The 26,421-nt window shown below is 37.2% G+C and overlaps 1 protein-coding gene across 1 annotated transcript; it reads left to right on the top strand.

Moving 5' to 3' along the window:
• Positions 1–9,741: 9,741 nt before the first annotated feature.
• Positions 9,742–12,477, top strand: LOC147511001 (uncharacterized). The gene is made up of 7 exons (XM_086598323.1): positions 9,742–9,939; positions 10,051–10,114; positions 10,194–10,888; positions 10,984–11,165; positions 11,251–11,571; positions 11,670–11,849; positions 11,964–12,477. Exons 1-7 carry the CDS (start codon positions 9,742–9,744, stop codon positions 12,475–12,477), a joined length of 2,154 nt encoding a protein of 717 aa, XP_086454449.1.
• Positions 12,478–26,421: the final 13,944 nt, after the last annotated feature.

Genomic DNA, 26,421 nt, shown 5'->3' with positions numbered 1-26,421 from the left:
TCCAATCAATTAGAAGTGTTAAAGATCTACAAGTTGGAACAAGCAAACCTTAACACCGCACAAGCAAAATTCGTTAAACCAGAAGTGTGATACCAACCTGTCCAAAAAGTTAATGAAACAACACAATGCTTTTAATACTCTAGAAAGGTACTACAAGTCTACAAGTATAAAACATAAAAAAGAATTTGAGTGCATTCAAACATGCAAGTAAAAAAATTGTACGAAGATCAAAGGTATACCAAATATAATCACCAATAACATAGCAGCTCAACACACAATATTATGGGATACAAACAAAATGGATTATCAAAGAATTCCAGCAAGAAACAATATACAAAACCGTACCAAAAACATTTTGTACCAAAGAATGAACTTGAAATATATATAAAACAAGCTCATTAGAAAGCAAAGTAGAAATTACATCATATCATTAGAAAAATTATAGCTTACCTCCTTAGCAATTCTTCACTGATTGTTACTAAGTGTTACTTAAATAGATCCAAGCTAACTTGACCAAAACAAGTGCTACAGCAGTCTAATTTCTTAGCCTAACAAGCCACAAAGAAACACACAACAAAATTAGAAAACAACACTACGAGAATGAAAATGAAACCATACAGACAAAAAAGAAAGAAGGATGAAGATACCTAATTCAATTCGTTGCGGAGACACAGTTTTACGAAATTATATTTAAGAAGATATAATTGGAAGAATTATTATGGGGGGAAGAATGGTTAGAGGATGCATACTGTGTCATTTGTGTGCGGCAGAAATGAAGGCTAAAGAAGAAAAGAGAAAAGAAATGAGTAGTAGGGTTTCATTTGATTGAATTTATATCAACCACTATACTTTAAATTTACATTTCTACCCTATGTAATAATAAGTGAAACTTAAAACCCTAAGGGTATTATATGTATTTTTGTTTAGAAAATCTAAATACCAATGAGGGCCTTAATGCGGGCTTTGTGAGGGCTTTAGAGGGTTGGGCCGAGGGTCGCCCTCATGTTTCCATATCTAGGCCCTTACCCTCCCCTCAAAACATGAGGGTCCGGCAAGCCCTGCCCTCAAATTGCATGCGGGCTTAAATTTGAGGGCTTTTTTTGCCCATAGGCCGGGCCGGGTTGGGCGGGCCGAGGGCTTGAAGGCCGTTTTTACACCCCTAGTTTATACTTTATATAGGAAGTCAAAATTCCAATTGATTATTTGATATTTCATTTGAATCTTTAGGTTTAGGCAATGATTTTTCTTTGTTTTTTAATTAAACTATGTTTAGTGAACTTCAGCAAAATTAGCAAAGATTATGCTTCACTCATATTGTTATCTATTATATAATCCATCTATCTGTCCTTCTGCTCCATGTTAGCGGATCTCCTTCAATATGGTATAAGTCGTGGTACGATAACCTGAAAGTCTAAAAGATACAAACTTAAGGGATAGGCTTAGGTAAAGTGAAGAAGGATTGAGTGTAGTCAGTTGTGTTACAACTAAAGTGAACAATTTAGTCCGAGGTATGGTCATTTTTATCATATGAAATTTTCATTACATAATTTCAATGTTAAAAATCGTGTAAAAACAATGTTTTCTGGTCAAACGTAACAAGCATGGTCCAGTAATCTCAACTTACATAAGGGAAACTAATGAAATATTAACAATGCTAGCCCTGAGGCAAAGCAACCCAAGTGGTTGCTTTGGGCTACCAAACCAAAACAAAAAATAGGGGCCACATTATTATCGGTACAAAACAATAAACTTTCTAATACAGAGTGCAGTTAGTAGCCACTTATTTAGGGAAAAAAAAACCAACCATATTTAAAAAAAAAATAAACACCTGATTTCAATTAATCCCTTAATCCCAGAGAACCCAACTCCTTATTAAACACTTTGATAATACAAACCCCACTCGTTACAAACAATTAAAATAAAAAACACTAAACCAACTCAGCTCACAATTAAAATACCCAACCTTTTATCTATATCTAAAAAACCAAATAAAACTTCTCTGTCAAATAACAAAATCACTCACAAAATCACATCACTTGCTCTCTCTTGGATTATATTGAATAACACAAGTTTTAAAAAAAAAAATTGATAACATTAACGCATATAGGGCCACAATTCTATTGTCATGCTTTAGGCCACCAAAATGTCAAGGCCGACACTGATATTATATCCATTAATTTTTCTGGATCTTCTCACATTAGTCTAAGACATAATATACTCTTACACATCAGTCCCCAAACAACCCGAATAAGCCTTATCACTCCCTTTAAGATCAGTAAAAATAGTCCCCTGAAGTGAAGTTGACCCCTCCTGAACTGTTCCCTCCTTAGTATCTGATGTCCCATCACTCCCCTTAAGATCAGTAAAATCAGTCCCCTGAAGTGAAGTTGACTTTTCCTGAACTGCTCCCTCCTTAGTATCTGACATCTTAACAGATGTACCCGCACAACCTGAACACACCTTATCACTCCCCTTAAGATCAGTAAAATCAGTCCCCTGAAGTGAAGTTGACCCCTCATGAACTGTTCCCTCCTTAGTATCTGATGGCTCAATAGGTGTTCCCGCACAACTCGAACACACCTCATCGCACCCCTCCTTAGCTGGTCGCTCAACAGGTCCATCTAATCCCCCCAACTTGCCTCATTAAGATCTACAAACTCAGATGGCCCACATTCTCTTTGAAATCCTCTCACAGATAGTCCTTCTGAAAGTTCACTTATCCCAAGGTCCATAAAGACGTACTACTATCACAGTTACATCGCAATGTAGTTCTCTCTTTCCTCCTTTTTCCACAATCATAAGGACATTAGGTTCAAGCTTATTTTTACGAGCAACCACATGTAGAGCTTCGTTCACCAGCACACTTGCTATTCCCTGCCATCAAGGTTAAGAGAGAAGGAAGAATGATAAGCTAGGTGGGCATACATGACGAATTGACTTTGAGAAAGCAAAAAAGAAAAAAGGAAAAAGAAGGTAAAACATGAATCACATTTCCAAACTAAAATGGGATCTCTCCCCCAATTAAAAAAATGGGTTTTTAAAACTTAATTAAAATAATTTGTTGAGAAATTCAAACGGGTTTTAACACTTGATTAAAACAATTTGTTAGGAAATTAAAACGGTTAGTGACGAAAACAGGAATCACGATTTGTTAGAAAATTTCTATATGTATAGTTGTGATTGTTGAGGAAGTTTTTAAAAAAGCTCTCACAAGGGGTATTTTTCTAGCTCTCTTAAAATTCCATGTCATCAACTCCTATTAAAATGGAAATTCCTCTCCTATTGAAAAAAGAAATTTTAGCACTTCTAATTAAAATGAGAATCCTTCTTCTATTATAATGGGAATTCCTCACCTATTCAAAAATAAAAATCTAACACTTCTAATTGAAACAAGAATCCTTCTCCTATTAAAAACATGAATCACACTTCTAAATTAAAACAGGATATCACCCTTAATTAAAAAAAAAACGGGTTTTTAAAACTTAATTAAAACAATTTGTTGAGAAATTAAAATGGGTTTTTAAGACTTGATTAAAACAATTTGTTAGGAAATTAAAACGGGTTAGCAAAGAAAACATGAATAACGATTTGTTAGAAAATTTGTATGTATAGTTATGATTATTGAGTAAGTTTTTAAAAGAGCCGGTGCGTATACACAGGTCTACTTTCTAGTAATAGGTTAGAACTCACATTTTTATTTTTCTTTTCAAGATAATCAAATGTAAACCTTACTAACATATATATACCAGCAAAAGTGTATATGTGTTGCACGTGATATGAATGCATACTTGTTCTCGCATTATATTTAGCCTATAAAGAAGAATGCCTAGTTCACTGTTCACATCAAGAAGATATTTGAAAACAACAAATCTTTACTATATAGAAAAATATGTGAGTGAATAGTGATTTTATGTCATATCCAGGGGTATTTTTGTAATTTCACTCTTCAAAATAGTTTTTTTTTTGTATGAGCAAAATCGTAATTTCATTGTTTAAAAAAAGAAAAAAATCATTTTTTCAACACCATAGGCTCCACGTTTACTATCCATTGAGATCTGGTACGCTACAAGTGAATATTTACGACAAGAAATGAATCCTAATTTTAGGATGACTGATCCTTCTAATCCAGTTCATATAATGTCTTTTTTGGGAGCCAGAGAAAATGTGTCTCAAGTACATCAATTAGTAGGTATGAGAAGATTAATGTCGGATCCTCAAGGACAAATGATTGATTTACCCATTCAAAGCAATTTACGGGAAAGACTCTCTTTAACATAATATATTATTTCGTGGTACGGAGCTCGCAAGGGGGTTGTGGATACTGCTGTACGAACATCAGATGTTGGATACCTCACGCGTAGACTTGTTGAAGTAGTTCAACACATTGTTGTACGTAGAACAGATTGTGGAACCACCCGAGGTATTTCTGTTCATATATTTTTTTTTGGTGTAACATTGGTGAGCCATATTTGTTTTGAATACATTATTATTATTATTACTATTATTATTATTATTATTATTATTATTATTATTATTATTATTATTATTATTATTATTATTTTGTTTTGTTTACATCAGTGGGCCCTACGTGGCTTGGCCACGTGCAAAAGGCTAGTTATTATTGATGGCCTAACTCCCATTAAACCAAAATTGTCTAAATGATTTATGTATGTAGAAACCGTACAAACCGTCGTGACGAGTCATGCACGGATTCTGACTAGGCAACTCCCTAGTGTCCGTATAGATAATTTATGTTTTATTTTCAGTTTGTTTGTTTTGTTTTGTTTTTGCACTTATGTATAATTATAACTAGTAGTGTAATTTTAATTTTATCTGCTTATTTTAATTGTTTTTTCGGTGGAATTTGGTATATGAGTAGAAGGTAATACAAATACATCATGCCAAAATTTTTCCATTTTTCTTTCTGCATTACATATATTTTCAAAAATACAAAAATACCAAATAATTCATAGTAGAATAATTATCCTTAGTACAATAAACCATGTATTTCTCATTCTATATCAAACAACCCACGCCCCAAACTTATTTGGGGATGGTATATTTTCATCATGAAGAATATAATATAGGTGTATCGCCATTTTTGCTCAGGTTTCTATGGTAATCTCTTTCCTTATCTCTTCATACTTTGAGGATAAAGTATATTTCTATTTGGGGGTGGTATAGTAACATTTTGCAAAAACTAGACATTTCTAACTTTGTTTTTGTTTTTTTTTTTTTTTTTTTGTTTCTGATATCGTCTCCTTTTGATTTTGAATTTTTGGGAGATTTGATTTTTGAATCCTTTGATTTTTTGGAGTTTTGTTTTTTGATGGGTCTTTCTTTTCTTCTTTTTATTTTCTTTTCTTTTCGAAGCAACTAACTAATCTGTTTTTGTACAAGGTCTTCTCTTCTCTTTTTTAGATATCCATCCATTTCTCAACTCGTCAGCTGGATAAGCTTTTTATTGTGTGTTGTAATGGATTACGAATTTTTGGTGAAGAATAAAAAGGCTTTTTAGAAAATGGTGAAGGCTCTAGGGGGTAACTAGAGGAAAACTATCTTTTTGGGGTTTTAACATTTATTTGGCTATATCGATCCAAAAATGGCCTAAATTCTCTCTTAGGAAATGGCGTGGTGATCAAGCAAGTGGACGTGTGGTCTTTCTATCCAGATATCCTTTGTGTCATCACTCAATAATCATTCAAATGAGGCTTTTGGCTAGATTTTCACAGGATATGTAACTTAATTGTTCTAACCTTGGTCTTGGAAATGCACTGCTATATACGAACAAATATTGATGCATGCCATTTATGAAAAGATGCAAAAACTATTGTACCTATATTAGTCTATGTAAGAAGAACAAGACCTTACTTTATTGCTATAATGAGACTTCTAAACTTTTTATTCATTATAAAAAAAAAACCAAAGACTTTTTAATACTAAACAGAAAAATAATTTTGGTCTTTTTCGAAAAAATATTTTTAGAAAGGAAGAAATATACTATTATATCTACTATATAGAAAATGCTTAGTTTTTGTAAAATGTTACTATACCACCCCCCAAATAGAACTATGTTTTGTCCTCAAAGTATGAAGAGATAAAAAAAGAGATTACCATAGAAATATGAGCAAAACGGCAATACACCTGTATTCTGTTCTTTATGATGAAAATACGCCACCCCCAAATAAGTTTGCGGCGTGGGTTGTTTGATATAGAACGAGAAATACATGGTTTATTATACTAGAGATAATTATTCTACTATGAAATCTTCTTAGGTTTTTGTATTTTTGAAAACATATATAAAATGCATGAAAGAAAAATGGAAAAATTTGACATGATGTATTTGTATTACCTTCTACTCATATACCAAATTCCACAAGAAAACAAATAAAAACAAGCATATATAATATTAAACATATAATTAAACGTCATAATAAAGAAAAATACACTACCAAAAAAACGAGTTTACCCGACAGACGCTATAAAGAATAGCCAACAGTTTCTGTCTGTGGGAAGTTACCTACACATTTCGTCTGTCGGGTAAAATCTGAAGGTCTATTGGGTAAACTCTCTGAGTATTCTATGGGTTTTAGATGTGGCCGACGGTGTTACAAGAGTTACTAACCCTCGGATAGGGCGACGGTTTTCACTAGTTGGTGAGTTCCGACGGATTTAATAAATTTCCCAACAGTTGTTTAATATTTTGTAGCCACGGCGTATCTTCCAACCAATTTCAACTGTCAGCATACCTTTCCCCAATTATCAGGCGCCAAACTAATTTCATTAATTTCGTTCCCACTAAAAATTTATTTGGAAAAATAAAATAATAATAAGAAAAAAAAACCTAAAATCTATTTTTCCTCTCTCCCTCACAGTTGCTGCCGCTTCAACTCTCCTTCCCACTCCAAAAGGTAACGTGCACTCTCTCTCTCTCTCTCTCTCTCTCTCTCCCAAATAAAAGATTTTTTTCGTTTGTTTCTAATAGTGCAAGATGAGAACAATGTGTCAATGTGTATCTTATTGTGCTTACTGGTTCTTATAATTGGCATCATTTATACTTTGTCTTTTATAATAGTTTGGATTAAAGGTATGGAATCATTTGTTAATTTTAGCACAACGGGAAGACAAAACTTAATGAATATAAGTAAGCATGAATTAGAAGCTGATCGATTTTTGGTGAGTCCAAAAAATTTCCTTATTATCTCCAAAATTATGCTACTTTTTGTATCTGCTGACAAGAAAGGGATCGCTAACACATATCCAGCTTAACACGGACATGTGCACAGTGGCGGAGCCAATAAGCCATGAAACCTTGGCATGCATCGTCGCATTGGCAACGTCCATGCCCCATTTGACCCGTTAGTCGCAAAACTTTTAAAAAAAGAGTCGACATGAAGATTTGTTTCAGTGATTTTTTCGGTTGTTTCATTAAGTTTAGATATTTAGAGTTGAAAAGTACGGAACTTAGCACGCGGGGTAAGGGTGAATATACTTTTTGTTGGTGATTATAGTTTAACAAAATTATTTTCTAATAAATATGATTTTTTTTGTAGTTGATAGATTTCAACTACCACTGTTCAGGGGAGAGACGCCTCTGTTCAGGCGAGAGACGGTGTTGATATTCTTGAGCACTTGGTCATATCCCTATTGGTACTTATAAAATCACTTCTTAGCTTTATATAAGAGATTGATATTAGTGAAGAGTGAATTTAATGTACAAATTTAGTTTAGTCTGGTATTTGTGTTTCTCATTGTGGTTGATTGATTTGTTTAAATTGATTTGGATGAGAAGCTGCAGGTTCCTTGGCTCTTCTTCTGTTCTTCCTGCGTTGTGTTGGTGAAAGTTTGGTTATACTGTTGCTTAGTATGTAAGTGTGTATTCTATGTTTTAATTAGTGTCCTAGTCATGAATAATGAATTGTCGTTGTTGTTGGTGTTGTGGTGGTTAATAGTTTGGTTTGGTATTGTTATTCTTTATTTGTTTGTTTGTTGTTGTTTTGTTCCATAGTGCTCTCATTTGTCACCGTTTTTTTCATGCGGATATATATGTCTTCTAAATGTTATCTCGGGTTTTTAGTAAACAACAAACTGAGGTAACATCTACCGAGATAATAGAGTTCCCAAAACAGAGATTATAAATTGACCAATAATCTCATTTCCAAAAGAACTTTGACATAATATCTAACTTTATAATCTCTGTTTTGATGTTAAAAGTCGAAATGAATAACGAGAATAATATTGATTATAGGTGCATGCCCTTCCTACAAATAATAACATCATTGTTAATTAATAAATATGACCCAACCAACATTTTTATTTAAAATTCATGTAAAGGTAGGCCTATCTTTGATTCATACGCTCTTGTACATTTATATAGTAGTGACCGTGAGCAAGTTGAATCTAATGTCATTGTACTTCTCAAAGTTGTCAAAAACAAAATTTAATTACTACGTAGGAATTTAATGACATGTGAATGAAATTTAATGACATGTGTTGTCCAATCTTTAAAACAACCTTGTTGGCAGCATCAAGCTTTGCCTTGTTGGCCTCTAAGTCATTTGCACCGAGTGCGTTCCTAAGTTTTGAAACCTTGTTGGCAGAAACGGTCACAATACTATACCATGAATTGGTGATTATAAGATGCATGAATATATGTGTTTGACTCTAGTTTCATCTAATTTTGTACTCACTTTGGAATTGAATATTAGGTCACTGTATGTATACGTAGAGTTAGCTGGAAGTCAGTGTATGCCTAGAGTTAGCATTGTAACTCCTTGGCCTAGTTAGATATGCCTCTACATAACTATTTAGCTATTTTTCTTGTTCTGAGTTTCATTCATTCTTTCTTATCTCTTAGAAGTACATCATGGAGTCAACGTGCTTGATAGATAAGAGTTGGATTGATCTAGACGATTTCCGGCATCTGCGTTTTATAAGAGGTGTTACAGAGTTTGTAACCTTTGCCTCAGAATACCACGTTAACAAGAATGTCATACCATGTTCTTGTCGAAAGTGTCGAAACCAAGGCGCAGCAATGAGTCACGATAATGTTGCCCTACACTGTTTTAGCTATGGGTTTGACAAGACATATAAAATGTGGTTCTTGCACGGTGAGAAAGAAGTGGAACAACAACACAATGAAAGAGGGCTAGGATTTCAAGAGAACGTGCATGTGGTTGACATGAATGCTGCTTTCCACACCATTGCTCAAGAGTTTAGTCTTAACAACTTGGACACTTTTCTTGGAGATGATCCAGGAGGTTGTACAGAGGGGAGAGAAGTCGTAGACGGTGTTGCTTTTAACGCTAACTTGCGTGAAGCAATGACTACATTATATCCTGGATGTGACTTCAGTGTTCTTAGATTTGTTGTGAAACTCCTTAACCTGAAGTACACAAATGGGTGGAGTGATAAGAGTTTTACCGTATTGCTTCAACTACTCCGCATGGTGTTGCTGCTGGGTAACAAGATACCGAGAATAATAACTTCTGAGGCGATAAGATGATTAAAGACTTGAAACTGAAATGCAAGAAGATTGATGCATGTAGAAATGACTGCATCTTGTATTGGGAAAAGAATGAATTTAAGGTTACCTGTCCTACTTGTGGAGTTTCTAGATACAAAACTCCAACCATTGAGGATTTGAGGAAGCGAACTAGGGTGCCTGCTAAGGTCTTGCAATACTTTCCACTTACGGAAAGGTTCAAGTGATTGTATAGTGTGCCTTGGGTGGCAAAAGAGATGCGGTGGCATTCTACTGGAGAATCAAAGCCTGGCACGATGAGGCATCCTGTTGACTCGGCAGTGTGGAAGCAAGTCAATTTAAAATATCCAGACTTCTCTGTAGAGCCACGGAATGTTCGCTTGGGACTAGCCACTGATGGTTTTACTCCTTATGGCAACTTTGGAGCGCAACACAGTTCATGGCCTGTTATGCTTGTGAATTATAACCTCCCGCCTTGGCTATGCATGAAGTCTCAATTCACTATGCTTTCAACTCTCATTGAGGGTCCAAAGTAACCAGGTAATGATATTGACGTTTATTTGTAGCCGTTGGTTAAAGAACTCCAAGAATTGTGGCGTGATGGGGTGATGGTTAAAGATGCATTTAAAGGTGAAGAGTTCCATATGCGTGCCATTTTATTGTGGACAATCCATGATTTTCCAGCTTATGGGAATATCTCTGGCTGTAGAACTAAGGGAAAATTTGCCTTGCCCTCCTTGTGGTCCAAAAGCTGCTTCTATAAGACTTCACCATGGAAGTAAGCATGTGTATATGAGAAGTAGACGGTGGCTTCCATTGAGATCCGAGGCTAGAAATGATACAAGAGAAAGCACCTATGATAAGACAAAGGAAGAAGGTGAGCAACCAATAAGGTTGACTGGAGTTGAAGTTAAGAGAATGACTAAGAGTTTGAAAAATCATCAATTTGGGAAGCTCGGCAAGAATAAGGAAGGGAATAAAGGAAATTTGGGGTTTTCAAAGCGATCTATCTTCTTTAAGCTCAAGTATTGGGAACACATTCTCGTCCGTCATAACCTTGATGTCATGCATATTGAAAAAAATGTATGTGAAATTCTTCTTGCTTTGATGTTGAATACGAAAGGGAAAACTAAAGATGATGTCAATGCACGCAAAGATTTAAAGTGCATGAAGAGAAAGAAGAAATATTGGGTGACTAAGCTTGGTGGGAAACAGGTTATGCCTCAAGGTATCTTTTGGCTTCGAAAAGAGGAGAAGAAGTTGTTCATCCAAACCTTGCTAATCTTAGTGTACCCGGCTGTTGGGTTTAGTGGTAACTGGTCTAATATTGTCAAAGGAGATTCAATGGATTTGAGACAAATGAAGTCACATGACTATCATATTCTAATGCAACATTTGCTGCCGGTATTAATACAACATGCTTATAGAGATGGCAACAGAAAAGAAGCTCGAACAATTATTACTACCATTTGTACTTTCTTTAGTGCTTTGTGTTCAAGAAAGTAAAGATTGAAACACTTGATGTCTTTGAAAGGGGGTATGGTCAAGGCATTGTCTTGTATTTGGAGAGAATCTGCCCACCATCATTGTTTGTTACTATGATGCATCTTCCTATTCCCTTAGCTCAGGAGGCTTCCTTTGTGGGCCCTGTTTTCTTTAGGTGGATGTATTGTTTTGAAAGGTATGTAGCCTGATTTTTGTTACTTATTTTATTTATTTATTTTCTCATTTTTAAGATTCTATTGCTTCTAAAATACTTTTTTAAGGTACATGAAATATTTCAAGGATTATGTTACCAACAAAGCGCGCTCGGAAGGGTGTATTGCAGAGTGTTACTTGAAGGAGGAGACACTAATGTATTGTGCTAGATATAAAGGAGGAGGTGGTCTTTTAGATAAACTTGATAGGATGGCTGAAAATGAACCTGATGTTTTACCAGATTTTTTGGATAGTGTAGACGACAACCACACTGCCAATGAGGGTGGGCCACTTGGCCCAAGTTCAAAGTATTTATTGGAAGGTGTGGAGTATGAACAAGCACGCCAATGGGTACTAAGAAGTCATCCTAGTTATGACAGATGGCACACGTAAGTATATCACGTCGTATTAAAGTTTTTAGAAACTCAACACAATCTAAATTATATATATAATCCTAACTGACTTTATTACTTCAAAAATCATTTAGGAAGTACACTAGCTTCATTGAGGACAATAGAACAAGTGCAAGGAGGATGACTGGGCACACTAGGGTTGCATTGTGTTCTGATGATTTCATCACATGGTTGACAAAACAGCAGGAGTTCCTCAAATCCACTGATGATCACTTCAAGGATTTAGTTAGGGGACCTACACGCTTTGGTACAAAGTACTATAAGTATTGTGTTAATGGGTTTCTCTTCATCACCAAAGACTATTAGAAAAATAAAAGGAACCAAAACAGCGGTGTTAGCACAAGTTGCCCTACAACTTTCCGTTCTAGTTCTAAGGATAAAAATCCAATTGATGAAGATGCAGATTACTATGGCGTTCTAACAAACATTGTTCAACTAAATTATCGTGAAGACTACAAGACTATTTTGTTCAAGTGTTATTGGGCTAAGTGCACACAACTTGGTGTGAAAGTGGATGAGGAAGCAAAGTTGAGGTTGGTCAACTTATCCAATCAACTCAGTTCGGACCATATATGTGATGAACCATTTATTCTCGCAGAGAAGGCTACTCAGGTTTTCTATTCCCAAGATCCCAAGAATCTTGAATGGCATGTAGTGCTAGAGGTTCCAAGAAAAGTGTATTTTGATGAAGGTGGACCGTGTCTCTCAGAGGAAAGAGTGGTGAATGATTTAGATATAGGGCCTAACAACCTCGACATTTCTATGGTGGATGAACCGATATTCAATGACCAGACGACATGTTTGAAGTTGTTGAGAGTAGCAGAAAAAGAAAGAGATCTAGAACATAGTCCATTTATATTTTGTGTTGACTTAGTGGTGTGAGTTTTGTGGTATTAAAATTTTGGTAGTTCTTTGATTAAGTGCAACTTTTTGTTTGAACAGGGGTATGCACTACTTGAATCTTTTATTTTCCGGCTGTATTTTTCATGTGTGCATAATAGGCCTTTTATGGAATGCTTTCTCTTGCTAGTTAAATAGAAATTTAAATAAAAAATTAACTGATCTTGATCTTTGCACCATGGACATGCATACTTGTTGTATTGTATTACAACTCTTTGCACATGGACGAGGGACAAACACATAGCAGCTCACATTCACTAAGTGACAGCCTTGGTGATGACTTAGGTAATGGAGATGACTTTTAGTTTTCAGTTTTCCATACCATTATTGTTTTGATCTTACTAACAAATTTGGTTGATATATGCAGGCGAGACACACATTTCTGGTGCATCAACTTCCTCTTCTAAGGAACAAGAGGTCCTTCGATAGGTGTTTCGGAGGAGCTGCCCAAAGGCTATGAGAAGGTAATCATTAAGCTTAATGAGTGGGGTCAACCAGATGAGCCCAAAGAAGAGGTTGACCATTTCATCACCAAGCTTGGTCACATTGCTCGCTGTGACATCCCAATTCGCTATGATAGTTGGAAACCAGTTCGTTCGCATGAGAGCATCATACCCAAAGCTATTAAAACTTTAGGAAGAATGTATGTGTTTGAAAACATTGATACTATTGACACGTATTGGACAATAAGCAAATTCCAGAAAGCGTGGAAGGAGTACAAGCATGAGTTGTTCAAAAAATACGTCAAAGATCAACCTCCTTCCTTTGTGAGGGAACATCCCAAACAAGGAATTCCTCTGCAAGATTGGCGATAATTTGTGGATAATTGCAATTTCGGGAAATTCAAGGTTAATGGGTTTTCTGTTTTATTTTATGGTGATTAAGTATATGTGTTTTGATATAAATTAAAGTGCACTATTACTAACTTTAACATGTGCAGGCTTCTAGTTTGAGGAACACAGAAAATCGTAAGCAACAAAAAAACTCTTCTTGTCTTAGGAGGAAATCTGCAGCTGTAGCTAAAGTTGGAATGGCAAAGGAGAAAGGGGTCCCTGTGTCATCTATCATTAGATTGGACCAATATATGCACAATCATAAAAGAAAGAATGGGGAACACCAAGACTCGGAGCTAGTTGTTAGTGTACTGACTTAATAAGAATTGAGATACTAAATTTGCCACTCTGCTTTGAAAGTTGTTACAGATCCAGATCCAGATCCAAATTTGAAATTACTTTCTCCTTCCATTTTAATGACATTTATATGCTTCCAGTACATGTAACAATTATAGAACATACTGTTTGTTTTCACTTTTCAGGTTGTTTCGACCGTCCTACTCCCCGAGTGGGGGACGGGGCTTTGCATGGGCACTAGATAGTCCTCCAAAAGGTCAAAACTTCACATTACTTGTAAGAACAAGAGCAAATTTGGGAAAGTGATTCTCGACAAAGATAATCAATTAATCATCAATTAAGAAAACAAGACAAAAGAAATAGATTTTGACAACTTTATTAAGCTTCACTATTATCGAAACCGAAACGACTTTTTTAATCCAATGACAGAGCTCATTCGGAAAGTAACAATCCAGATTGACCGGGTTGTAATGCCTGGTTCTCATTCTTTGGGGAGTACACACTCTTGCCTCAAAGCAAAAGTGGACCTTCTGAAATTTGGACCGTCTGGTCTTTGAATATTTTCATTGCCCGATAAGGAGTGGACCTTCCAATATTTTTTTTTTTGTTAAAGGTAATTGATTAATTATAAATAATAAGAGTTACATGGTATCAAGAGTAGCAGAAATAGAAAAAATAAAAAAATACAAGTCTGCACTAGAATATGAATTTCTAGTTAACAAAACGATAATAAGTCGTATGATGGTTCTCCAGATGAATCATGAAGGAAGGTCGAGAAATCCACCATATACTATCTCCCTGTGTTAGCGCAGCCCCCTGTCTGGCACAACTGTCTGCTCCCAGATTAGTCTCTCTCCAAGATGGAGTGACATTAATCCATGCCGCTTTTTCCTTCAGAGATTGCCAAATTTCTTTGACTCTCCAATGCGTTTTGTTATTTTGGAAAGCCTGGACAACTGAGGTAGAATCGCATTCCACCCAAATATAACGCCAACCCAATTCAATCCCCTGCTTAATGGCCTGGATAATGGCCATTGTTTCTGCCATGTAGTTAGTTGAGATACCCATCCCTCCAGCAGCCGCTCCCAGGAAATCTCCTTTGTAATTTTTGAACACATATCCCCACCCTGACTTTCCCGGATTTCCTTTCGAACATCCGTCAGTGTTTATCTTGAGTATACCCGGAGGAGGAGGTAGCCAAAAGCATTCAAAGATTTTTGGGGACCTGCGAATTTTGTGCTGTAACTGGAAGTGCTTAAGAATCTTGAGATCATGCATCGAGTTCTCCATAATCCCCGAGGACTTGTGGTGCGCTCTTATAATCGCTCTCCTAACCAAGAAAGAAACTTGTGTGTAGCTTGGAACTTTGTCGTCATATAGGGCTTTGTTCCTGGTTTTCCAAAGACTGACCATGATCGTCAATGAGCAAGCTTTCCACATATCCAAGATGAGTGAGTTGTAATGCTTGCTCTGCTGCCTCACATCAGAGAAGGACTCCAGTTCTCACTGAATTTGAAAGATTTGTTGTGCAAACTTCCAAATCTTCTTGGCAAAGGCGCATTGGAACATGATGTGCTCCAGAGTTTCCTCTTGATTTTGGCAAATACAACATCTAGATGCAAGGTGAAACTTCCTTTTCTTTAGCTGATCATCCGTTCTAGCAGCACCATGTGCTAGTTTCCAATACCCTGTGTTCTCGGGAGAATTTTGGCGCTCCAAATGAACTTACTGATAAGAGCCCAAAACTGTAGTTTTAACCCCTTAATAATCATACTGTTAGACCAATTATGTGAATAATAAGTAAGAGTTAATACTGATTACGTGTTTTATGCATTTCGGGCTTCAAAGTCCATTATGTGCGAAATGTCCCACTTTAGCGAGATAAAGGAGCAAAAGTCAGCAGAACTTCCGAATGCCATATCTTTGGACTCAGACCTCGGAATTGGGCCTACCTTATGTCAAAACGACCGGCTCGAAAAGAGCTTTGCAATGGTCCAAGCCTTGACCCAATCAGAGGAGCAGAAGTGGACGAAAAGTCTGTTGAAACCGAATCTAGCTGAAGAGGCCTTTTTGGACTGAAAGAATTGGGTTTTGGGCCTGATTCTCTGGCCCAAAACATGGCTCCAAGCCCATGCATGATTTTTGGATCTGGATGTATAAAAACAAAAGCTTAGCTCTTTGTTAATGGCAGATTTTTTAGTAGAGAATTAGGGTACATAGCTTAGAATAGAAAGTAGCCATTAGAATAGCTTCTAGATCTAGATTTGATTGTTTTAATGAAGTTTAATTTCAAATCCAATTCTTGTTTAGATTAAACTATTAGAATCATAGTTCTTCATTAGTATTAATAAATAAATAGCTATTAGTTAATTTCGATTTTTGTCATTTCCATTTCTAGATCTAATTTCAATTCTTGTGTTTATTTCATTTTAGTCATTAAATTAGATTTCATTATTGTTTAATTAAGTAAATTTCAATGCTTTATATTATGTTTAGTTTTAATCTAAATGGAAATGATTGCGGAATGACTCAAGGCTAAAACCTCCATTAGAGGGGTTGATGAAGCCTTGATGAAAACTTCGATGGTTAGTATAGAATTGGTTGTAGAATCTATTCCACTCTAGAAGGTCGTGTTTTAATACCATGAGAATGGGTGGGCGACCTCACATGCTAGTTAGTATCCGTAGGAATGCCATGAACACTAGGGATTAGAACTTCGAAATTCTCCAGTAGAACGTGAGAATTGAGATACAACATTCTACGCTAGGTTGTTAAGTTGGATTCGAGGTGGATTCAATTCCCCTCTGATTTCTTTATCTAGATTCAAACAATCGTATTTCCGTAGCTTTCATAGATTAACTTTAGTTTATATTTATTCTTGTTATTTATTATATTATCATATCTTGTTATTTAAATTAACGCGTCTTGTTAGCATAACATTTCGTAAAGCTCTCATTGACTTAAGACTGATTTCTTAGATTTAGAAAACAATCCATGCAAGGGAACTAGGAGTGGAACGAACTTCCTACTCCACTTAGTGCAATTCGCATCGAGAGTAGAAGCTTTGATAAACATAAGAGATAAAAGATCAGTTTTAGTTTACTTACGTTTTGAATTCATCGTTCATTTCGTAGGTAAACTATTCAAATTACATTTATCAAATGGCGCCGCTGCCATCTTAGTTGCACTTTAGCATTGTTTTCTTTGTAGAAGTAGTCATTTTTAAGTCCCATTTCACCCACCCACCCTTGTTTGATTCATACTGTGGTTGTCCATTTCAAAGTTGAAAAATTCCGGGTAAAAATTACACTGGCCCAGCGCCCTCCTTGGCTGACCATACATATACTTCGGACACTTAGCGCGACCACCCCATGTGGAGGCGCGACCAGCGCTAAAAACACTTGTAATTTGAAAATTACTTTCGAAGGCTTCTATCTGTGGCATCGTTTAAATTTTTCGGTTTCGACGGTTTGATTCGAACTTTGATCTTTCATATTTTTCAGTGTTCTAACCTCGCTCTATACACCGAACAAGCGTAAACAAGGCGCTATTCATAAAGCGAAACAAGGCCTTGTCGGTATTCCTTTCTTCCACACCTCGCGATCTCCTGTTAGAGGTTTATACTAGTATATCAGAATTGTTTGGAGTGTTGCATGTTTAGTTAAGCTCGACTTAGTCTTGCATGAGATTAAGGTCTGGTCGAACTAAAACACCTAATGTAAATACACAACAACAACAACAAACAAGTCTATCTAGTATACCACACACTACACCTCTAGCTACTATTTCACACACACCACCTGATATAATGGGGAAGAAAGAGAGACTCCTCTCGGACTTCTACAAAGCCTTGGCGATAGCCCCAAATCTTGCATCGTTCTAGCGGACCAGTGGGGATTTGAGAATCCCTCCAAATATTTTTTTAATTTGTTACCCGTTTTTCATGGTTTAGACCATGAAAAACCTTATCAAGCATCGTAGGATTGAACAAGTCCTAACAACATTCCACCATCCTACGGTTGGTGCGGAACAAATTAAATTAAGGGTATTCCCTTTCACCTTAGCCGATAAGGCGTCTTGGTTAACTGCCCAAAATTCTTACGTGGACTCATGGGCTAAACTTGTTCAAATTTGTTTATGGAACATTTTTACCCACCCCTAAAGACGGATGAGATGCTTTCCAAGATTCATTTCTTTTCGACAAAATCCTCATGAATCATTTTGAGGCTTGGAATCGTTTCACCGATCTCCTTATAGAGTGTCCACACCATAACCTAGCGAAAAGACACATTAGTTAGTTGCCTTTTTCAAAGGACTTCTACACCACCATAAAGAAGTCCTTGACATAATGAATAGGGGTAGTTTCTTAAGCAAAGGAGCCTGGAGGCTTATAAATTTTTAGAGGACCAAACTAAAGCGAAATAATAATTGGGGGTAGTGACGATTACTCCGCTCTCGCTAGTTCTTCTTCAACATTAAGGCTACCCGGTATGTTTGAGGTTAAATCAGATCCTGAGCTTAAAACTCTAATTGAATCCCTCACAAAAAGGTAGAGGCCATTTCTGTACAACAAAAGCCAATCCCGTCATGAATGTAAATTCAAACCCATGTAGTTTATTTGGAGTCCCCGAGCATCCCGACTCCCACATCTATAGCCTATGAACAGGCTTGTTCCATTAATAGTGAACCTAACCCCTTGGAGACAAAATCCCAACTCGGTTGGAGAAATAACCAACAAGTCACACCTCAGAAGTACAATAATCAATATGTTAGGCCAACGCACGGCTTTAACCAAGCTCCACCACGACAAGGGACGAGTCGGGGTAATTTTAATAATTATAACAACCAAGTGCAACCTCGACAAGGTCAAGCACAAGGTCAAGGTAATTATAATAATTATAATGCTAATAGAGGTATCGTTCGGGTCAATAATAATTATCAAAATCCACCCATAAGTAATTCCGTGAAATAGTTCCAGATCCACACCACCCGTGACTACTACACCCACACAAACCGATCGCCTTGACACCTTCATACAAGTGAGCCAAAAACTTTTCCAAACCATGGCTCAATCTAACCAACAGCTTCTACAATCCGTTAATAATTTAACCCAACAGTTGGCTCAAGATAAAGCCCAAACCAAAGGTGTGTTGCCGTCACGCAATACCTAATCCTAAAACAACAAACCACGCCTTTGAGGTAACCGATAATACTAGTAATGAATATGAAAATGTAGGTGAGATAAATGCCATCACCACTCCCGGATTACGGCGAGTGGTTGATAACAAGGTAACTATGCCTATAGTTACCCCACCATAACCCCTACACCTACTATTTTACTAGATACGAAATAGAAACTGAAGAGCCTACCACCGTAGAGGTACCGATTACAACACAACCTAAGAAACAAAAGCCACGGTTAAACATCCAGTGATACCATTGCTAAATATAGACAGAAACCACCGTTTCCACAAAAATTAGCCATGTTAACTAGGGATACAAATTATGAGGAGATTAGGGACGTTTTTAAGAATCTAACTATAAACCTTCCCTTCCTCGAAGCTATTAAAAAGCTACCACACCATGCTAAGTTTCTTAAGGAATTGTGTACTACTAGGCGTAAGACAAATATACCAAAAGACGCCTTTTTAACAAAACAATTCCCAACCTTATCTGAACATAATGGAATTGTTAAGTACAGGACCACCAATTCGTCCCTCTTTGTCAATGCACCTTAGGAGATTCCTATCTGACGACCAGCGTTATTAGACACGGGGGCTAGTGTTAACTTACTCCCATTTTATTTGTATAGAAAAATAGGTCTAGACAAGATGCAACCCACTAAAATGGCGTTGCAATTAGCTGATCGGTCTATTAAGTATCCTAAGGGTGTAGTCGAAAAACGGCTGTAAAAGTTCGGGATTTCTACTATCCGGCTGATTTTGTAGTCCTCGATCTGAGAAATTAAGCTAACGACTGTCCCGATCATTTTAGGGCGCCCTTTCACGGCGGTACCCAATGCGGCTCATTAATTGCGTGATGGTTCAATGTCCATGTCTTTTGGCCATCTTGCTTTGAAGTCAATGTTTTTAAAACAAGGACACAATTACCCGATTCCTCTATGGATGGAGAGGTTAGCATGATCGAGAGCTTCGGCCGAGATTATTTCAACAACACATTCCACGATAGTCATATGCCCAAAATTCTTTCCTTTGGAAAGTCAGGACTCAACATTTTCATCCCTACACTAGTCGTCGATACACATATTATTGATGAGGGCGGGATAGATGACTTTCTCAAAGATGTAGAGGACTACCATAGTAATGTGGATATGACCCGATCTAGATGAGGAATTGAGGAGTTTCTTCGAGTAGGTGACGATTCACCCTATCAAGATCTACCTTGCCTGACTTCCACCTCGATTCCCCTCCTTCCACCCTTTCAAAGGAATCTCGAGTTTGCACTCGATCCTTTTGTTTCTCTCTCATTGCTTCATAATTTTTTAAATCCTCCTAGCAAACGGATACTTGGAAGGACAAACTATTTGACACCTTCATTTTCAGAATTGAGGCAGTCCCTACACACACAATGAATGAGTTGATTGCTAAAACCACATCCTCATTGTTAATGCAGGGCTGTCTTTCTACAACTTATCCATATCCACCATATTCTCCACAACCATTCACTTTTCCACACTTAATTCCTAGAACACCCACTCATTCAAAAATTAAAAAGAAGGTGCATGATAGGTTACCGCAATAGGGTTATCCGACTTCGTTTTCATTCCACTAGGGCTGCGTCGTAGGAAATCTTGGTGCTTGATTGTGTTTGGATATGTTTTCTGTGATATTTATTTATGGAATGATCCAACTGTTTTTTGGTTGTTGATATATGATCAACTACATGTTCATACATATGTTTTAGATAAAGTCTCGAATCGACTATAAGCGACTCAATTTCTGTGTTTGGTGCACTTCCTTTCACTTTAATATATTCGTGAGTGCACCATTAAGGTAACCGGCCCTCCCTATGGAGTGTGTGGCTGTAAGTACCGGATCCTAAGTCCACGGTTCACATAGTTCACGTTTTCCACTCTTGCATGTTTTTCTCGGATTTTTTTGAGTCATGTTTCTCTATGGTGTGAATTATGTCTTTATTGCTTATTGTTTTTTTCCTTCTAAAAATAAAATAAAAAAAAAAAAATAAAATACATAGTAATCTAGGAAGTCTCGAAATCGACTTTAAAAGACCCATCGCTAAAAACAAATTTTCTAAGCTTCGTTGTAAAAATTTGTTTGGGGGTGTTCGTTAAATCTTCCATTACTAAAATGTTTTATATCCCATTAGAGTTGCTTAGGCGTTTTATTGTATTACGATTCGGATTGACATAATCTATTAATTTAGAGTTCATTCGTTCGCATAACTTCGTCATGCACGCACGAGGCATTTTCCACTATCTCGTATGTCATCTGAAGTCAGAATAGAGTGTTTTATGGATCATTGGATAGGAAATTCTCTCCTGATCATTTCCATATCTCATTTGCAAATATCGGACCGGTAACAAAGCGGCAATTTTGATTTGAAGTTTGCGAAAAATCGAAAAAATCAAAAATTTCGATTTTGGGCTTGGGGCCCAACCAGCCAGGACCCGGTAGCCTTTCCTTACCTCCACCTAACAGTTCGCGTTTCTTCTTCCTCCATTCCGCCATTAACGCCAAAGCTTAAACCAAAACCTAAAACAAAATAAAATTAAAAAGAAAATACAATAAACCACGCCCAAAATCAAATCCCAACCCAAATCGAGTCAAACTCCACCCACCACAAACTCCACCAATTTAACCCAACAAAAACCACCGAAAAATCAAAATTTGGTCTTTGCGCCACTACATCACCACCACCATCGTTTTTATCGGTAAGGTCTTTCCTCATTACCCTACACCTTCTACAAACCCCAAACCGTATTCAAAATTCAAATGGCTCAACAACAGCGCCGAATTTTACCGAGCAAGTTTTCCATCTGCCGACCACTTGGCGCCCGTTTCACGGTGTGAAATGGCTAGTAGAGACTGGAGTAGTTTATGGTACTTTCGACCCGAAGCCTTCTACCACGAAGACTTGGTCCGGCGGTTTTACAACACCGAGGGAGTTGGAGGGAGTAGGATTTTGTGTTAGTAAGGAAGAAGAGGAGGAGGATGAGGAGGGCGTGACTTGCTTTGATACGGATGCCTTCGGAGGTGTTGGTCGGATCATCGAGCGCATGGCTGTTGCTTCATAGGGGCATCGTTCACTAAACACTATCTGTCTGGACCTCCGGACTCGACGACGGCGACTATTCATCACAACTTCGAGATCCGCGCCCGAGAGAGGATGAGAGATGGGAACGGCGGGGCTGAGATGGAAGCCCAGTAGCCCGGTTTAGAGTGGATATGCTTGCACTTCCCACCTCATCTGATTTCTCGCCGAGGACTTCGGCTATTCGAGGCATGGCGTCGTCGATGAAGGGCGACTGCTCTGGACCTTCCGGGAGCCCAGGGAGCCACCACTAGAAGTGTGCCCCTCGCCACCCGATGGCGAGGTGTTTAGAAAGTGTGAGGATTGATAGTGGTTGTTGTTTTATTTATTTTTGTTGTTTTATTGTAATGTAACTTTTATTTTCGTAATTTGAATTTTTGTAGCGAAAGGTACTCGAATGAAAATTTTTAATATAAGGGGTTATTTTCAGTATGTGTGGTTGTTTCATATTGATCCCACCTTCCCAACTTGTTTGGGGGTGGTTTTATCAATTCAAGCTTTATTTTTATATAACCCTAGTGTTAGAATTTATTACGGAGTAAGGTGAAAATATGGCCCGTTTAGGCATATCTATGATTGAGAATCATTGTAGGATGAAATCTATATTAAATAGGTACATTCAATCATAAAATCAACCTAAAAGATCTTGGGTTTGAATTAGAATCAAGAAAATGAGTTGTTTTCGTTTTGGGTTTGGAAATTTTAGGATTTCCTGAAACCTGCCGTAAACACTTTTGGCAACTTCGATCCGTTTTAGCAACTTAAAACCTATATAAACTTCATACATTCTACATTCTACACTCACTCAACTCACACTACATCTAACTTCCATCCGCACCCTTCACACCCGCGATTCCCGTTTTAATCTCCATTTTCGCCAAATCTGCCTTCTTCGGCGCCAGCATACGGAGGAGGCCTTTCGCCTCCTACACTTGACGAGAAAATTTTGCTCGAGAGCGGCCCAGCGCAAGTCAAAAGCGACTTCAACACCTGGAATTCCAAAATACAAAAGCTGGCGACTTCATCGCCTAGTTAATGGCCTTTCGCGCCGACTTCCGTGGACCAGAAAAATTCCGGTTTTCAGCGAGTTGTGCCCGGTTGTTTTGCAAAATGTTCCAGGCGTAGTTTTGAGATGACATCTCCTATAATAATACGGAACAGTCTTTTCGAAGATTTGTTCCAAAGCACTACTTACGGTGCTTGGTTTTATGAGTGATCACATCGTTGGCTGGGAACCTCTTATGGTAAGACCGGTGAACTTTATTCTCCAAAGACTTGCATCTTATTTTTATAATAACTGCATTTTCTTTGAGAGACCGGATGGAGAACAAGTGTTCTCCATCAACATTGACGATGAACCAATGGAAATTACGGGTTCTTGTTAGCATTTGTTCTTGGACTTGCTATGCCCGGCTGAGATACAAGACCCATGGTGCTATTAGATTACGATAATATGCACGCCTACACTTATGAGTTTTGCATGAGGCTTATGGGCGGGGCATTTTCCGTATTGAGGACCAAGGGGACTATAACGTTGCCGCTTGGTAGCCCGTCCATGAACATAGGAACCTGTTATGTTTTGGATTATGCTAAACATTTTAGGGAATGGCGTTTTTCTTACGTGAATGGCGCCACTTGCGGCGTTTTCCTTGCTTTAGCCACCGGGACGCGGGTTATGACCTTCCCGAACTTTGATGTCTAGTTTAGCACGAGCCCATACCATGAGGCATAAGTACCTTCTTATGCCTGTTCTAATTCATGTATTATGCTATGTTTCTTTCCCTGTTTTTTGTACGGGTTCCGCGGATTGGATTAGGGTAGACGGTGCGACCCACCATAGTATTATTCGATCTTTCCGTCGCGATGACTTGGCAAAGGGTGGCGGATACAACCTCACCAGGTTGCACCCTACACCCCATCGGACCAAGTGGCACTTAATAGGTTAGCAACCATAGATGATAAATGGCGTGAAGCCCCGGCAAATTATCATAGCATGGCGGGGGGCTCGAAGGAGCCTCACTTCTTTATAGAAGTAGAGGATGGCGAATGATGAATAACTTTGTGGGAGTGGAGGTAAGTTTTAGTTTACATTGAGTGTGCGCTTATGTCCCAAGCAATTTAATTACTGTTAACCCCATAATGGGTGGAACTCTTATAGAGTTCGTCGGTTTTATTTCCTATATTAGTATGCGTTCTAACCTTGTTTTGCGAGATGTTTACGAATTTCCGCGACTTCAATGGTATTTTTCCTACCTCTTTTATTTAAATGCTTTGAGGACAAAGCATGCTTCTTGTTTGGGGGGCATAGAAACCGCGTGTAATTAAGACATCTGCTAGGATATAAATATGTATAATATGCATTTGTTTTCTAGTTAAAATTTCAAAAATTCAAAAATATAAATAAATAAGTTAGGCTATACACTTAGGAATATTGGTATTGTTTCTTTCTCCATGCTCTTAACAATCTAGAAGTCTCCATGAAATTTTTTTGCATCGGAATAATTGTTAGAAACTTAGGTTAATATATAGGTAATAATCTTTACATCTATCTATAAATATATTACATGAGTATCTATGATTGTTAGCGATAAGTTTAAAAATCTAGGCTAGAGTACTTATTCTACAAAATCCTGTGAGAATATAGCCTAAAAAGCCTTATATGGCGAAAAAATTGAGAAATGACACAAGGGAGAAGTAAAATCCGGATAGAAAATCACCGCGTCCACTTGTTTGATCACTAAACCATGTCATAAAAGCGAGAATTTAGGCCCTTTTTGGATCGATATAGCTAGAAATTCTGACCTAAGTATATTTTTTAGCTAGTAAGCCTTGAGCCTTTCATTAGCCCTTCCATAAACCACAATTCCTTTACCCCATTACAAAACAAAACAAAATAAAAAAAAATCAACCTACCCAATTTAGAATAAGTCCGAGAATAGAATGATGAAGAAAGAAGAAGAGAAAAAGCGTGTGTAAACAAAAATTAGTTAGTGCTTGAGAGAAAATAAAGAAAATAAGTTTCCATCCAAAGAAAAGAAAAATAAAAATAGAAATAAAATAAAAACTCCAAAATAGAATAAAAAGGGAGTCAAAAGCCAAAAAAAAAAAAAAAAAAATATGGCTAAGGATGGAAACAAAGTGTAGAAGCAAAAGTAAATAACAAGGTTTCTCTAGTTCGTAATATGAAGACTCTATTATCTCGGACTTGTCCTTTTGAATATCCATTTCCTTCCTTCTTAAACCATCTCCTAATCCCCGTAACACCTAATAAAGACCTCTAGCTCAATTAGGAATAGGTTAGTGTGATAGTAAGTGACATGTGTTTGATCGACTCCGGCTTCCTGTGTGTCATTGAGATTGTAAGGTAAAGTGTGTACTTACTTGTACCTTTGGAGTAGCTTAAACTTGAGTGGAAAAATCAGAGTGTTGTTTCTTGACTATTATTGTGAGAACCTACTTAAGGGCCATCTATTCGAGTTCTCGAAAACAAACACTGCTAAACATTTTATAGTACTACTCATTGTGTATATGTTTATTGTAGATGATAGATTATTATGCATATATTAACTTAGGTTTTGACTTGGTTATTCTTATTCAATTGCTAGAGATGTATAGATAGTTGAGCATGAATAAAGGAAACAATAGTTTTATTTTCTTAGTCGTTTGTAGTATAGATGAAGTTTGTGAGTACCTTCACTAGAAAACTCTCCGAGGGCTATAACTTCGTCCACTAGGGAATTCCTAGTGGTTTAAGGCCTTGTTACATATATGGTCAATGCAATCGCACTCAAATGAAAACGAGTAGTTAGAACTCCATTTTGGTCACTTATTCTAATTTCTCATCTTTGCTTGAGGACAAAAAAAAAATCTTTGTTTGGGGTGGTTTGATAAGAGCCCAAAACTGTAGTTTTAACCCCTTAATAATCATCTTGTTAGACCAATTATGTGAATAATAAGTAAGAGTTAATCTGATTACGTGTTTTATGCATTTCAGGCTTCAAAGTCCATTATGTGCGTAAAATGTGCCACTTTTAGCGAGATAAAGGAGCAAAAGTCGTGAGAACTTCCTAATGCCATATCTTTGGACTCAGACCTCGGAATTGAGCCTACCTTATGTCAAAACGACCGGCTCGAAAAGAGCTTTGCAATGGTCCAAGCCTTGACCCAATTAGAGGAGCATAAGTGGACGAAAAGTTTGTTGAAACCGAATCTAGCTGAAAAGGCCTTTTTGGACTGAAAGAATTGGGTTTTGGGCCTGATTCTCTGGCCCAAAACATGGCTCCAAGCCCATGCATGATTTTTGGATCTGGATGTATAAAAACAAAAGCTTAGCTCTTTGTTAATGGTAGATTTTTTAGTAGAGAATTAGGGTACATAGCTTAGAATAGAAAGTAGCTATTAGAATAGCTTCTAGATCTAGATTTGATTGTTTTAATTAAGTTTAATTTCAAATCCAATTCTTGTTTAGATTAAACTATTAGAATCATAGTTCTTCATTAGTATT

The sequence above is a fragment of the Coptis chinensis genome, chromosome 3, assembly GCF_015680905.1.
Source record: "Coptis chinensis isolate HL-2020 chromosome 3, ASM1568090v1, whole genome shotgun sequence".
Lineage (NCBI taxonomy): Eukaryota > Viridiplantae > Streptophyta > Magnoliopsida > Ranunculales > Ranunculaceae > Coptis > Coptis chinensis.
Note: the sequence above shows the minus strand (reverse complement) of the source record. Positions and strands in the feature narration are given on the sequence as shown.

Excerpts from the sequence above, each read along its gene's own strand:
- LOC147511001 (XM_086598323.1), top strand. The coding sequence starts at position 9,742 with ATGCGGTGGCATTCTACTGGAGAATCAAAGCCTGGCACGATGAGGCAT. Across the intron at positions 10,889-10,983 it reads TAATGCAACATTTGCTGCCG|AAAGTAAAGATTGAAACACT; the intron begins GTATTAATACAA and ends TTTGTGTTCAAG. Across the intron at positions 11,166-11,250 it reads TGGATGTATTGTTTTGAAAG|GTACATGAAATATTTCAAGG; the intron begins GTATGTAGCCTG and ends TACTTTTTTAAG.